The 15,084-nt window shown below is 39.2% G+C and overlaps 1 protein-coding gene across 1 annotated transcript in view; it reads left to right on the top strand.

Annotated features, from left to right (window-relative positions):
• LOC101885088 (uncharacterized) overlaps positions 1-6,830 on the top strand; it is a 34,293-nt gene extending 27,463 nt beyond the window's left edge. Inside the window, exon 17 of the mRNA XM_087243578.1 lies at positions 268-6,830. Within this exon, the coding sequence (XP_087099704.1) occupies positions 268-396 (129 nt within the window). The 3' untranslated portion in view covers positions 397-6,830. The remainder of the gene's footprint in view (positions 1-267) is intronic.
• The last annotated feature ends 8,254 nt before the right edge of the window (positions 6,831-15,084 follow it).

The following is a 15,084-nucleotide window of genomic DNA, read 5'->3' as shown; positions in this document are numbered from 1 at the left end:
GTGTGTCTGTGTATATATATATATATATATATATATATATATATATATATATATATATATATATATATATATATATATATATATATATATATATGTATAGGGTGTAAATGTACAAAGTCTAAGAAATAAAAAATTTATAAAGGTTTTGTAAGGACTAAGTGTCTGTAATTTGATCTACAAGCAAACATCTTTTTAATAAAATAGTAAACCAAAGCTGAAAGATTTGCTGTAAATATTGTTAAATAACTCTATCTTATTCTGCTACAGGATGACGAAGCTCCACACAATCAGTCAAACCAGACCCAGAATTCAGTGCCGATGCGTGAAATAAGACCTTTTCTTAAGTCTCCAGAACAGGAGAATGGAGAAGATGGAAGTGGACAAGACACAGACTGATTCAGTGCCTGCAGTGTAAAAAAAGAAAAGTTTCAGCCAGATTGAACCTCATTAGTAGGCCGACATATGAGTCAAGCAGAGAGACCAGCTTTCTGTATGTGTATTATACTAAATGGCTGTTGAATGCTTGATTCAGATTGGCTGATGAGCATTCTAAGGTGTGCCGTTATTCTCAGATAAACACACAGATAAAGTAGTTCCAGCTGGTTTTACAGCTCCATATCACTACGCTGAATTATTTAAGATATTTCACAGTTAACAGTCACATCAAAATGCAAAACAGAAGGCTTTGGAGAAGGTTATTGAAGAATGTTTTAAGTAAAATATCTGGTACTTAATGCAATACAAAGTGGTTTAACAGATTTAACAGGCTGCATTTTGGTCATCACCAAACACAAATATTATAATACTTTATAAACTGTATTTCAGTTGTTGTTTCATTAAGATTATTATTCACAGGGTTCCCACGGTTCTTGAAAGTATACCTGAATTTTAGCCGTATGGATTCAAGGCCTAGAAAGTGCCTAAAAACAAACGCAGATTCCTGAAAATGCTTGAATTAAATTTGAAGTAAAAGTTGTTTATGGTTTTATTTCAACGATTGTACTCATTTTTCAAAAACAGGACAAAAAAACATTACAAATCTTACAATGTAAAAGCCAACAGTCAACTTTATCAACTGAAATGAGTTTAGTGAACTCAAAATGTACTGAAATTTAATCCTACTCATTTAAAGAGTTTTAAATTCAGTGTTGAAGGTGATGAGTTAATTAAACACCTCATAACTTCAACTTAAATGGATTAAGTTCACAGTACTCATTAGGATTAGTTTTTGAACTTAAATGCTATGTTGCAATCGGTTTCCTCAAATGGTTTAAGTTACCTTAACTTATTGGGTTTTACAGTGTACATATAAATCTTGTAAAATAACACTGATGAATAATGCACATTTGATTCAGAAACCCAACCTGGATCAAACGCTACTTGAAAACTACAGACCGTTACCCCTTCTTCCATTCATGGCCAAGATTCTGGAGAAAGTTGTGTTCAATCAAGTCCTGGACTTACTTACTCAAAACAACCTCATGGACAACAAGCAATCCGGCTTTAAGAAAGGCCACTCAACTGAGACTGCCCTGCTCTCAATCATGGAGGATCTCAGACTGGCTAAAGCAGACTCTAAATCATCAATCCTCATCTTGCTGGATGTGTCAGCTGCTTTTGACACTGTCAACCACCAGATCCTGCTATCTACGCTCGAGTCACTGGGCGTTGCGGGCACTGTTATACAATGGTTCAGATCTTACCTCTCTAACAGGTCACTCAGGGTGTCTTGGAGGGGAGAGGTGTCCAACCTACAGCATCTAAACACTGGGGTACCACAGGGCTCTGTTCTTGGGCCACTTCTCTTCTCCATCTACACAACATCTTTGGGATCAGTCATCCAGAGACATGGATTCTCCTACCACTGCTATGCTGATGATACCCAGCTATACCTCTCTTTTCATCCTGATGATCCCTCGGTTCCAGCTCGCATCTCAGCCTGCCTGTCAGACATTTCACACTGGATGAAATTTCATCATCTTCAGCTTAACCTTGCAAAAACAGAAATGCTTGAAGTTTCTGCCAACCCGACTCTACAGCATAACTTTTCAATCCTGATGGACGGGGCAACTAATACTGCATCCAAAATGGTGAAAAGCCTTGGAGTAACGATTGATGACCAACTAAACTTCTCTGACCACATTTCTAGAACTGCTCGATCGTGCAGATTCGCACTCTACAACATCAGAAAGATCCGACCCTTCCTATCTGAACATGCAGCTCAACTCCTTGTTCAAGCTCTTGTTCTCTCTAGACTGGACTATTGCAACTCTCTACTAGCCGCGCTTCCAGCTAACTCTCAAACCTCTACAGCTACTTCAGAACGCAGCAGCACGAGTGGTCTTTAATGAACCTAAAAGAGCACATGTCACTCCGCTGCTCATCCATTTACACTGGCTGCCAGTTGCTGCTCGCATCAAATTCAAAGCTCTGATGTTTGCCTACAAAGTGACTTCTGGCCTTGCTCCTTCTTATCTGCTCTCACTTCTGCAGATCTATGTGCCCTCCAGAAACTTGCGTTCTGTGAATGAACGTCGCCTCGTGGTTCCATCCCAAAGAGGGAAGAAATCACTTTCCCGAACTCTCGCGTTCAATCTGCCCAGTTGGTGGAATGAACTCCCTAACTGCATCAGAACGGCAGAGTCACTCGCTGTCTTCAAGAAACGAATAAAAACTCAACTATTTAGTCTCCACTTTCCTTACTAATATGCAACTCCCTCTCTGACTCCACCACTAACTACAAAAAAAATAAATAAATTACTAATGCTTTCCTTCTTAGACTTTACAGACCTGAAACTTGCCTACAGCACTCATTCATTGTTGTTCTTATAGTTGTGTAAATTGCTTCCTTGTCCTCATTTGTAAGTCGCTTTGGATAAAAGCGTCTGCTAAATGACTAAATGGAAATGGAAATGCATTTCAGAAACTGCATTTGAATACCATCAGTATTGAATTTAACTCATTTTATTAAAGTTCTCTGAACATGACTTTTAAAAATGATAACTTTATTTTCTAATTTTTTATGCAAATATTAAGTGTAAGTGAAATTTTAAGTACAGTAGGACTATCATAGCTCTACATATGCTGGGGAATTAAGAAAGGTGCTTGATTTAAAATGAACGATGCTTTTAAAAAGTGCTTGAATCTGCTGTTCATGAAAGGATGGGAACCCTGTATTTACAAAATAACAGTACTAAAATGTAAAACCATGTTAGATGTGTGATTTAGGAGTTGGCTGAAATCGATTTTTTTGTGGTTTTGTAAGACGCTCTGAGCTGCTTCAGGTTTATGAATTGTACTGTAGATATCATCAAGGAACCACTAATACAGAGCTGCGTGGCTCTCTTTGCTGATTTGCTGTTAAATGTTTATACTTGTATCATAGTTTCAGGTTAATTTGTGACTTACGAGGTCCTGGAACAGATTGGGGTAACGGATCCGGCATGTTACCCGAGGATGGAGAGGTGTCGCACACGAAAGTGGGGAATGGGGGGCTGGGGGAGCAGGTAGAGTTGGTGCGGTAAATGGCAGAGGGCTGTCGCGTACTAAAGTGAGCGAGGCGGGGTGTGTTGCGGACGAAAGGAAAGAGGGTTGGGGAGTCGTGGAAGAAAGTGAAAGTGAACTGCGGATGGGGAAGGAGGAGGGTTGAGGAGGAGAGTTGGTAAAATGATGGTGCCGGATCCGGCGTGTTCCGGCACAAATTAAGCCCTGGACGTATGACTTAATTTAGCAACTTTTCGAGTAGAGTTTAGTGCATTTTTCTTGAAAATAGTTGACAACACTGGGAAAGTTGGAATGATTCTAAGGGCCCAAGCCCCCAAAGATATATCATCATCATCATAATTTTTATCCGCTTACCCGGGGCCGGGTCACGGGGGCAGCAGTCTTAGGAGAGAACTCCAGACTTCCCTCTCCCCAGACACTTCCTCCAGCTTCTCTGGGGAGATACCGAGGCATTCCTAGGCCAGCCGAGAGACATAGTCCCCCCAGCGTGTCCTGGGTCTTCCCCAAGGCCTCCTCCCGGTGGGACATGACTGGAACACCCCCCTAGGTAGGCGTCCTGGAGGCATCCGAAGCAGATGTCCGAGCCACCTCAGCTGACTTCTCTCGATGTGGAGGAGTAGCGGCTCTACACCGAGCTTCTCACCCTGTCTATAGGGGTGCGCCCTGCCACCCTGAGAAGGAAACTCATTTCGGCCGCTTGTATCCGAGATCTTGTCCTTTTGGTCATGACCCAAAGCTGTGAGTTGGAACGTAGATTGACTGGTAAATCGAGAGCTTTGCCTTTCCGCTCAGCTCCTTCTTCACTACAACGGACCGGTACATCGACCGCATTACTGCTGCTACTGCACAAATCCGCCTGTCAATCTCATGCTTATCCTTCCCTCACTCTTGAACAAACCCCAAGATACTTGAACTCCTCCACATGGGGTAAGGACTTTCCTCCAACCTGGAGATGGCAAACCACCTTTTTCCAGTGGAGCATCATGGCCTCGGACTCGGAGGTGCTGATTCTCATCCCAGCCGCGTCACACTCAGCAGCAAACCATCCTAGTGCATGCTGGAGGTCCATGTTTGAAGAAGCCAACAGAGCTGTCTGCGAATAATAGAGATGAAATCCTGTGGTGCTCGAACCAGACCCCCTCCAGCCCGGAAGCTACCCTTTGAAATTCTGTCCATAAAAATTATGAACATTAAAAATTTTGAAAATTCTGAAAGACTTATTAGGGTGCCAAACCGTTAAACAACATACCCACATTTCAATTTCGTCCACGACACCCTCTGGCCCTCTACCTTTGTCCATGACAATGGAAATTCAAAACATTAAATTTAACAGTTGCCAAATTAGAGAAATAAATGACCAAACCCTACAACCGAATTCATCATCAGAAAGGAGTATAATTACCTACAAAGGGAAGTTTTACTTGCACAATCCAAAATAAATGAAATAGTTCAACCTCAGTGCCTGATAGCTCCGATGGTTTGTTTTGTAGACTATTTAGAAAAAAAAGTACCTTAAAGGGGCTAATAATTTTGTCCTTAAAATGGTGTTTAAAAAATTAAAAACTGCTTTTATTCTAGCTGAAATTCAACAAATAATTCTTTCTCCAGAAGAAAAAATATCATCAGACATACTGTGAAAATTTCCTGAATCTCTTAAACATAATTTGGGAAATATAAAAAAAAAGAAAATGCAAAGGGAGGCTAATAATTCTGACCTCAACTATAAGCTAGTGTGCTCCATATCTCATGTTTAGAAGATGTCAAACTAATATAAACATCGATATCTCTGAGTTTGTCACTTGTGCGCTTGTACTTTTTAGGACTTTCAGTGTGAGTGCACTACTTTTACTACGTTCTCTACAACATGGCATAGAATAGTGCATAAGTATGCATTTTGTGACATATTCTGAAGGTATAGAAGTCTCTGGAAAATTCTGAGTTCAGGCGAACTTTAAAAGTAATGCAGTTGTATTCGAGTATGTTACTCGTGATCTTTGCAGGTCCTGTTTCTAATGGTTGGTGTAATTATGGGTGTTCAGCTGTTACTTAGGTCTCAGAAAAATGAGCCCAATGTTGAAGTATAACTTTCTGTAAATGCTTTTTTTTTTTTTTTGAACACTAGGGGTGTCACGATTTCCATTTTAAATCAAAATCGATCAAAATTTATGCTCAATTTTGATTATCGAATCAAAAAAATAGAATCGTCGATGCTGCCACGCCCCCATGTCACGTCAGCTTGGCTTGCCAAGCGGGAAAAAACAGGATTGTTGAAGTGCTTGTTAAACTGCAGAAGCAGGAGACCCGTCGACAGAACTTAAACCCTCTCCTCTTTCAATGAAGTCGCCGGTGTGGAAGTATTTTGGATTTCCAGTGAGTTATGTTGACAACGTTCGTGTTGTCGACAAAAAAACACAGTTTTGCAAGCTCTGCTATGTACGTATTAAGTCCTACGATCCTCCGCCCGCCCCCGTTGCAAATCCGCTCGCGAAAAGTACACACTCAGGCCCTGTTTGCACTGTCTTTGTTTTTAAATGCCATTTTAGAACGACAACGATTTGACATCCACAGTGGCGTGTAGCATTTCTGAGCAGCCCTCCTTCCTCTCTACCTCTGAAAACGCACATCACGTGACCACACAGACACAGACGCACACACAGCCATGCGCTCGAGACAGCAGGTCCAGGCAGTCAGAGGACTGCTTCAATCTTTCACTCACTTGTACTTAGTCATTTTAGCGAACTCCTCAGATACTGTTGGCTGGTTCCTGTTGGTTGTGCGTCTTTTTAACCGACGCCATTATAACGACACAGATCACTGCCTATTCACGAGTCCCGCAGAAAAAGTGATTGACAGGTGGCAATTATGTGTGTATCTTGCCTTTATTCATTTACTGTATGATTTGTTTATGGGTAAAACAAAGACCATGCAGGTCAGGTAGTTTAAACGGTAGGCTACAAAAAATTAATTGGTCATTAATTAATTAATTATTCATAATCGAAAATCGAATCGAATCGTGCCTTTAGAATCGAAAATGTAATCGAATCGAGGATTTGGAGGATCGTGACACCCTTATTAAACACTGAGGTTTTCTGTTGTGTGTGCCTGTGTTTTTATAATGTAATGAAATCATGGGATCTCTGCTGAAAAAGGTACTGTGTGTTTTGTGTGCACTGTATGGTGTGATTTAAGTTGGTCACCATATTACATGAACAATTGTACAGCTTTAACTGCTTTGTTGTTTACAGTACTGTTGTGTGTTTGTTGTGTGTTTGTGCATCATTGTTTGCTTTTAATGACAAAATGAAGGATAAATGAGTTTAATTATGCTATCGAGAAAAACTTAATGTAATCTTCCTTCCTCCTATATGTGAAAGTGACAAGATTTTTTTTTCAGTAATACTTTTTAGTTATATTTTCATAAATTGTAATGACTCTGGTCTATGTTTCTTGTAGTTATTGTAACAGTGGTTTGTACTGTAGACAATACCAAACAAATATTGCTTAAAGGGGCTAATAATATTGACTAAAATGTTTAAAAGAAAATAAAAACTGCTTTTATTCTAGCTGAAATAAAACAATTAAGACTTTCTCCAGAAGAAAATATATTATAGATAATACTGTGAAAAATTCCTAAATCTGTTTAACATCATTCGGGAAATATTAGAAAAAGAAGAAATTTAAAGTGGGGCTAATAATTCTGACTTCAACTGTATGTATGTATGTATATATATATATATATATATATATATATATATATATATATACAGTATGTATATATATATATATATATATATATATATATATATATATATATATATATATATATATATATATATATATAGTCTTCAGTGGTCATTGACTCCAAACGCCAGATTCACATGCTAAGTTCCATATTATTTTAGTTCTCTGTTGTTATTTGAAAAATTGCAGTAGGCCTGTTTCTAGAAGCAGTTTCAGTGGTGAAAATGTTTAGGTCGCAATGTAAAACAAGTAACTCTGAGTGACATGAGAACAAAATAAAACTACACCTAGGGATTAAAAACAGAAAAGCTTCTTTATGCAGTTCACATCCTGACCTTTGAAACACAGTTGGCTTGTTAGAACTGGTTTGTCTAGATTTTCCCTTCACAAATGTAAGTTCTTCCACAACTCTTTAGTGATTAAATCCACCATATCCCAAAGATGAAGTTGAATTTTTTTTTAAAAAATAATTATATTTCTTAAATTAAATTAATAAATCATGAACAACCAAGATGAGACTCATTTATCAGAGCGCACCCACTTAACTTCACAACTGTTTCATGTCAAGTTGTGTCAAGCTTTTCTTTTATTAACATGGTTTACATTTGCCTTCTTTAATGTATTTGAGCATTTAGATTAGTTTAGATTACCTTAGTTTTTCCCCCTGAGATCATCAACTCTGTCTTCCCTGCTGAAAAATCCAGCTTAAACCAGCCTAGGATCCTGGTTTAAGCTGGACATAGCTGGTTTTGGCTGGGTTCCCAGCTTAGTTAGGCTGGTTAAGCTGGTTTTAGCTGGTCATCTCCCAGCCTGTCCAGCTAAAACCAGGCTGGTCGATCTTAGGCTGGTTTAAGCTGGATTTTTCAGCAGGGTTTATAAGTAAAACTATAAAGGATTTTTTTTTTTCGTTAAGTATTGTATGTTGTTTTTCCTGCTTCCTTTGCTCTATTGCAGCGTTTCTCAACTGGTGGGTCTCGACCCAAAAGTGGGTCGCGGGAACATTTTCAGTGGGTCGCGGAGAGTGAGATCAAATAAACAACAAAAGTTTAATATTTAACTTATTTTGCTTTTATCGGACTTTTATTTTGAAATGCGCGTGCGACGAAGCTTGCTAATGGGACTTTTAATTTGCCAGTAACCTGGGACAAGCCCAGGCGCTTTCGGCAAACTGTATGCAATGCAAAAACTGGCGCGTTTAAGGTCTGTTTTCTTTAAAAATCAGCGATCTCCACTGGCTGAGTGATATCCGATATAAAGTGGGTCTCAGATTGTACATGAAGCACTGCATTAAATTACATTTTCCTCCGCCATGTCTTTATAATATGAGCATTTATTTTACCTCAGTATATTCAATAAAGCTTCTGCGCTAGCCTGCTGATTCTGACAGGCACATGCGAGTAAACGGCTTTTTGTCTCGTTTTACGTTTGAGCAACTAAATGAATGCCAAAGTTTATTTAACTGAATGTATTTTAATGACATTACAACATCCATGCTGTAAAAGGAACCATATAAAATGGAAAAAAGTTCACAATAACAGGTCACTGGAAGTTTATCAGTATGGGAAAAACACTAGCTCGGCATATACCCTTTTGACATGTGAAATTCCAGCGCAAGTACGACCCCGAACATGTAAAGTGTGGATTTACATAGTTTGACGACAAAAAAGGCTTAAAACCTCAGTGTGTCATATGTAGTGAGGTGCTTTCATAAGAGAGAATGAAACCTAAATTAAAATGACATTTAGAAACCAAACATCCCAGTTGCAAGGAAAAACCTGTGGACTATTTTCTAAGACGACTCCAATAGCTGAGGGCATCACAAAAGGGCCTAACATATTCATGTTCAAAACAAGTACACGTACATCTTACTGTGCTCACAGTGTAAAAGCCCACACAAAAGCAGAACAGCAAATAACTGCTGATTATTATAAAATGGTTATGATTGTTTTAATAATTTTACTTCAGTTTGCTGGTTTCTGTTCAGTTCAGCCAGATCAGTGTTAATGTTTTATTAACAGTTCAGTTTAGTTAATAGTAACTTAACTTTTCCTTACACTAACCACTGTTTACAGTATTTGACATTTTTACTCTGTAATATTTCTATAATTTGATACATTTTGTTTAATGACAGCAGTAAAATATTGTTTATTTGTAAGTCTTGGTGATTTTCTCATAATTTATGTCACTAGTTGTGTATGTTAACAATTAAATACAAATGAATCATAATTCCTAAAATCATATTATAATTCCTAAAAATTTGGGTCGCGGCCTGATGACCATGTGAAATATGGGTCCCATGGCCAAACCGGTTGAGAAGCCCTGCTCTATTGGACACTGCTGTATATTGTATTAGGCTACTATTGTGATCTCGTCAACTGCCAGCAGATGGAGCCTGAGGCTGCTCGTTTATACTGCAACTTTTTAACGACGCTTTTAGTCATATTATAAGTGCTAACTCGATGTTTTGTGTCTGAATGGAGACATATTAGTTGACATTTGGAGTTTATTTTATTAACAAAACGTGCATTTCCTCCTGTATATCTCCTTTTTAAAAAATGCAGAAACACGGTTTTACTCATTATCATGAATACGGAGAATTCAGCAGCTTTTGGTTTTACTGAACAACCTTTAATAGCATAGATATTGAGTGATTGAGAGAAAAGTAGAAGATTTGGTGTTTTGTTCTGAAGGGAAGACTGTGTCACAGAATAAATAAGAGCGCATGTAAAAGAGTGAAATGTTGAGCAATGCTGGAGTGAAGTGAGCCGGTGTCACATTTCACTGTACAGAGAGTTAAAGGAGAGATTTGAGCTGTGAAGACCCTCCAAATCCTACAACAGCTGCGTATGTGCACGCACACACACACACACTGACAACACACTTACTCAAACACTCATTCATAGACACACAAACAAACAGGCTGAGACAATACATTGTTACTTATAGAATAAAAAATGCAAATAAATAAAGAAAGTAGTGATTTCCAGATTTACTTTGACTTGTATTTCACTGCAGACAATACAACATTATTTAACGTGTTCCTCGTGATCTTTGTTGTTTTTTCATAATAAACACATATCCCAATTTTGGTTCTTGCAACATATTTCAAAATAAGTTGTATCAGTTTTTACCTCTTTGTAATGTTGCCATTCCTTCTCAACACTTAAACAATGTTTAGGGACTGAAGACACCAAGTGATGAAGTGTTTCAGGGGTAATTTTGTCCCATTCTTCCTGCAAACAAGTCTTAAGATGGGCAACAGTACAATGTCTTTGCTGTTGCATTTTTAAGCGCCACACATTCTCTTTTGGAGAAAGGTCGGGACTGTAGGCAGGCCAGTCCAGTACCTGTATCCTCTTCCTCTGCAGCAGCACTTTGTAATGTTTGCAGAATGTGGTTTTGTATTGTCTTGTTGAAATATGCACGGACGTTCCTGGGAAAAAAAGGCAGCAGATTGTGCTCCAATATCTCTATGTATTTTTAAGCAATAATGCTGCATCACAGAAGTGCAAGTTACCTTTGCCAAGGGCACCGACACGACCCCATACCATGACAGAGCCTGGCTTTTGGACTTGTAACAGTCTGGATGATGCTTTTCTTCTTTGGTCCGTTGTCCATTTCTCCCAAAAAAATACCTGAAATACTGATTCATCTCACCCTAGTACAGGTTTCCACAGTGTGATGGTCCATCCCAGGTGCCTCTGAGCCCAGAGAAGTCGACAGCTTTTCTGGACACTGTTAACATAGGGCTTCCTTTTGACACAGTACAGTTTTCACAGGAATTTGTCGATGTAACTACGCATTGTGGTACTTGGCAAAGGTTTGCCGCAGTATTCCTGAGCCTGCGGAGATCGAAGATCGTGGTTGTTCAGCTAAAGCTGCCTTTCTGCTGCACACAACATGTAGACACGACTATGGGAATACGCCCCCTTGTGGCAGTCGCACAGAATTTTCAGTTTTGACGTGCAATATGAGAAAGAAGCTGATTCTCACTATGTCCAAAGTGAAGGAATTAAACGCAACAGCCATTATTCTCTGTCCGTTCACCATGATTGAATGAATGAATAAACTCATTTGTTCATTCATTTTCTTGTCGGCTTAGTCCCTTCATTGATCCGGGGTCGCCACAGCAGAATGAACCGCCAACCTATCCAGCACGTTTCTACGCAGTGGATGCCCTTCCAGCTGCAACCCATCTCTGGGAAACATCCATACACACACATACACTACGGACAATTTAGCCTACCCAATTCACCTGTACCACATGTATTTGGACTGTGGGGGAAACCGGAGCCCCCGGAGGAAACCCACGCAAACCCAGGGAGAACATGCAAACTCCACACAGAAACACCAACTGAGCTGAGGTTCAAACCAGCGACCTTCTTGCTGTAAGGCGACAGCACTACCTACTGCGCCACTGCTTCGCCATAAATAAACTCATGGACCACTAAAAATTTTGCAGGGAATGTGGAGAAAGCATTAAAAAAAATACTATTTTTATTACTCTTTTAGAAATGGAAATGTTATTTTAAAAAAAAAATTTTTTTTTTCTGAAAAAAAAAAAATAAAATAAAAAAAAAAACCCTTCTGGAGTACATCACATCCGGTCGGCTGATCGCAGGAGTTTAAATATTCTAACGTATCCGCAGCTCAAATCTGATTAGAATTTTCTACGTACAGAGATGACCAGAACTCCAGCTCCCAGACTACTGTCCATTAGAAATAATTGACTTCCTGTCTGTCGCTTGTGGTTTGTCATGTGCACACTGCAAAAAATGCTTTTCTTGCTTAGATTTTTTGTCTTATTTCTAGTCTAAATGTCTAAAATTTCTTATATTAAGAAGCATTTTCTAGACAAGCAAAACAAATTGTTTTGTATTGAGAAATAAAATGCCAATATTAAGTGAGTTTTTCCTTAAAACAAGCAAAATAATCTGCCAGTGGGGTAAGCAAATTAATCTTGTTTTTTCTTTTGACGTAAGATTATTTTGCTTACCCCATTGGCAGATTATTTTGCTTGTTTTACGGAAAAACTCTCTTAAGATGTTTTGCTTGTCTAGAAAACTCTTCTTGATTTAGGAATTTTTAGATATTTAGACTAGAAACAAGACAAAAAATCTATGTAAGAAAAGCATTTTTTGCAGTGCAGTGGACAGGCGGATTCAGGCTTGCGTCCTTCTCCTTTACACACTGAAATGTAAGAATAATTAAATGCACACACATGTACTTGCAAACACACACACACACACACTCACTCAAACACATACACACGCATGATAACACACAAACTTATTCACACACACACACACACACACACACACACACACACACACACACACACACACACATATATATATATATAGTTGAAGTCAGAATTATTAGCCCCCCTGGTTATTTTTTTCCCTAATTTCTGTTTAACGGAGAGAAGATTTCAACACATTTCTAAACATAATAGTTTTTATAACTCATCTCTAATAACTGATTTATTTTATCTTTGTCATGATGACAGTAAATAATATTTGACTAGATATTCTTCAAGACACTTCTATACAGCTTAAAGTGACATTTAAAGGCTTGATTAGGTGAACTAGGCAGGTTAGGGTTATTAGGCAAGTTATTATATAACAATGGTTTGTTCTGTAGACTATCGAAAATATAGAGCTTAAAGGGGCTAATAATTTTGTCCTTAAAATGGTGTTTAAAAAAAATAAAACTGCTTTTATTCTAGCCGAAATAAAACAAATCAGACTTTCTCCAAAAGAAAAAATATTATCAGACATACTGTAAAAATTTCTTTTCTCTGTTAAACATCATTTGGGAAATATTTCAAAAAGAAAAACAAATTCAAAGAGGAGCTAATAATTCTGACTTTTAACTGTATATATATATACACACGCACAAACGCAGGCTTAGACAACATTCTTTCACACACACCCTCTTACATTATCCAGAAACTGACTCCTTTGTTATATATTAAACCAGTTGAAGCACTGGAGCCAAGAGCGGAGATTACTCCAACAGACACTGAGCTGATGTGTGTCAGGTTATAACCGCAGCTTCAGTTTGCATTAATTACTGTATCTGTCAATCACAGAGAACAGCCCGAGGCTCCAGTCGGGGAAACAAGAAGTATTTACATCTGCCTTTAGCAAACATATAAATGACGGCATGTTAAAAGAGCATATCTTGTGTCATTGGGTGTTTGTGTGTAGAGAATGTAAAGGATACTTTGTGAAATTAAAGATATTTATTCAATGAATGTTAAAAGGTTTTTCATGAAACTATTACTGAGGCATTTCTCTGATGCGATTTTCCCATAGGGATTTGTATTTTAAAGAGGGGCTACAAAGCAGAAATCACTTTTATAAGGGGTTGTGTGTCAGCAGTGTGTGAATATAACCAGCCTCTAATGGTAAACATGTACTTATTGTATTGTTTATAATCAGATCTGATATAAACAGTCTGCAGAAACACTTTGATTGACATTCTCCCTTTGTACGTGTCATCAGAGGGAGAAAGCCCCGCCCACTAGTAACCACAGTTATATCACCCTGCAGACCAAGACCGGTTACTCACTGAAGCTAAGCAGGGCTGAGCCTGGCCGGTACCGGGATGGGAGACCACATGGGAACATGGGTTGCTGTTGGATGTGGTGTTAGTTAGGCCAGCAGGGGGCGCTCAACCTGTGGTCTGTGTGAGTCCTAATGCCCCAGTATAGTGAAGGGGACACTATACTGTCTTTCGGATGAGATGTTAAACCGAGGTCCTGTCTCTCTGTGGTGGTTAAAAAAAATCCCATGGCATTTCTTGTAAAGAGTAAGGGTGTAACCCTGGTGTCCTGGCCTATTTTCCTCCATCACCCTTTACCCATCATCCCCATCCAATGAATTTACTCCAGCTATAGCTGTGGTGAGCACGCTGGCGCTGTTGTCCTGTGGCTGCCGTCACATCATCCAAGTGGAGCTACACACTGGTGATGGTGTCCCTGCTAAAAAATCCAGCTTAAACCAGCCTAGGCTGGTTGGCTGGTTTTAGCTGGTTGACCAGCCTGGTTTTAGAATGGTTTTGGCCATTTACAGGCTGGTTTCCAACTATTTCCAGCCTGGTCTTAGCTGGTCAGGCTAGAAAATGACCAGCTAAATCCAGCTAAAGCCAGCTTGACCAGCCTGGTTTAAGCTGGATATAGCTGGTTTTGGCTAGGCTCCCAGCCTGGCTAGGGTGGTCAAGCTGGTTTTAGCTGGTCATCTCCCAGCCTGACCAGCTAAGACCAGGCTGGAAATGGAAATGGCCAAAACCCCTCTAAAACCAGCCTGGTCGACCACCTAAAACCATCCAACCAGCCTAGGCTGGTATAAGCTGGATTTTTCAGTAGGGGTGGAGAGACAACCCCCCCCCCCCCTCTCATGATTGTGACGTGCTTTGGGTGCACCCACTCACCTAAGTGGTACGATAAATGAGTTATATAAACGCACATTACTTATCATCTCTCCCTCATTAGCATAGGACGTTAGTCTTGTTTTTGAATCTGTCACTATGCTGACACACCGGCATTTGTAGCTCCGCCCTCTTTTGAATAAATTCATTTGCATTTATAGCGACAGTCACCAAAACAGCACAATCAGGATCAAAGCCTGAAAGAGTCAGTTTCAGAGAGTTATACAACATTATCTGTGGGGTATTTTGAGCTGAAACACACACACACACACACACACACACACACACACACACACACACACTTATCAGAGACTTGTTTTACATCTTGTGGGTCCAACTTATAGGGTTGGATACCCAAACCCGGTGCCATTATAGACCTTTTTCTTGGAACGCAAAATTACCCAT

This window comes from Danio rerio, chromosome 3 (genome assembly GCF_052040795.2).
Source record: "Danio rerio strain M-AB ecotype USA chromosome 3, GRCz13ab, whole genome shotgun sequence".
NCBI classification, from domain to species: domain Eukaryota; kingdom Metazoa; phylum Chordata; class Actinopteri; order Cypriniformes; family Danionidae; genus Danio; species Danio rerio.
Note: the sequence above shows the minus strand (reverse complement) of the source record. Positions and strands in the feature narration are given on the sequence as shown.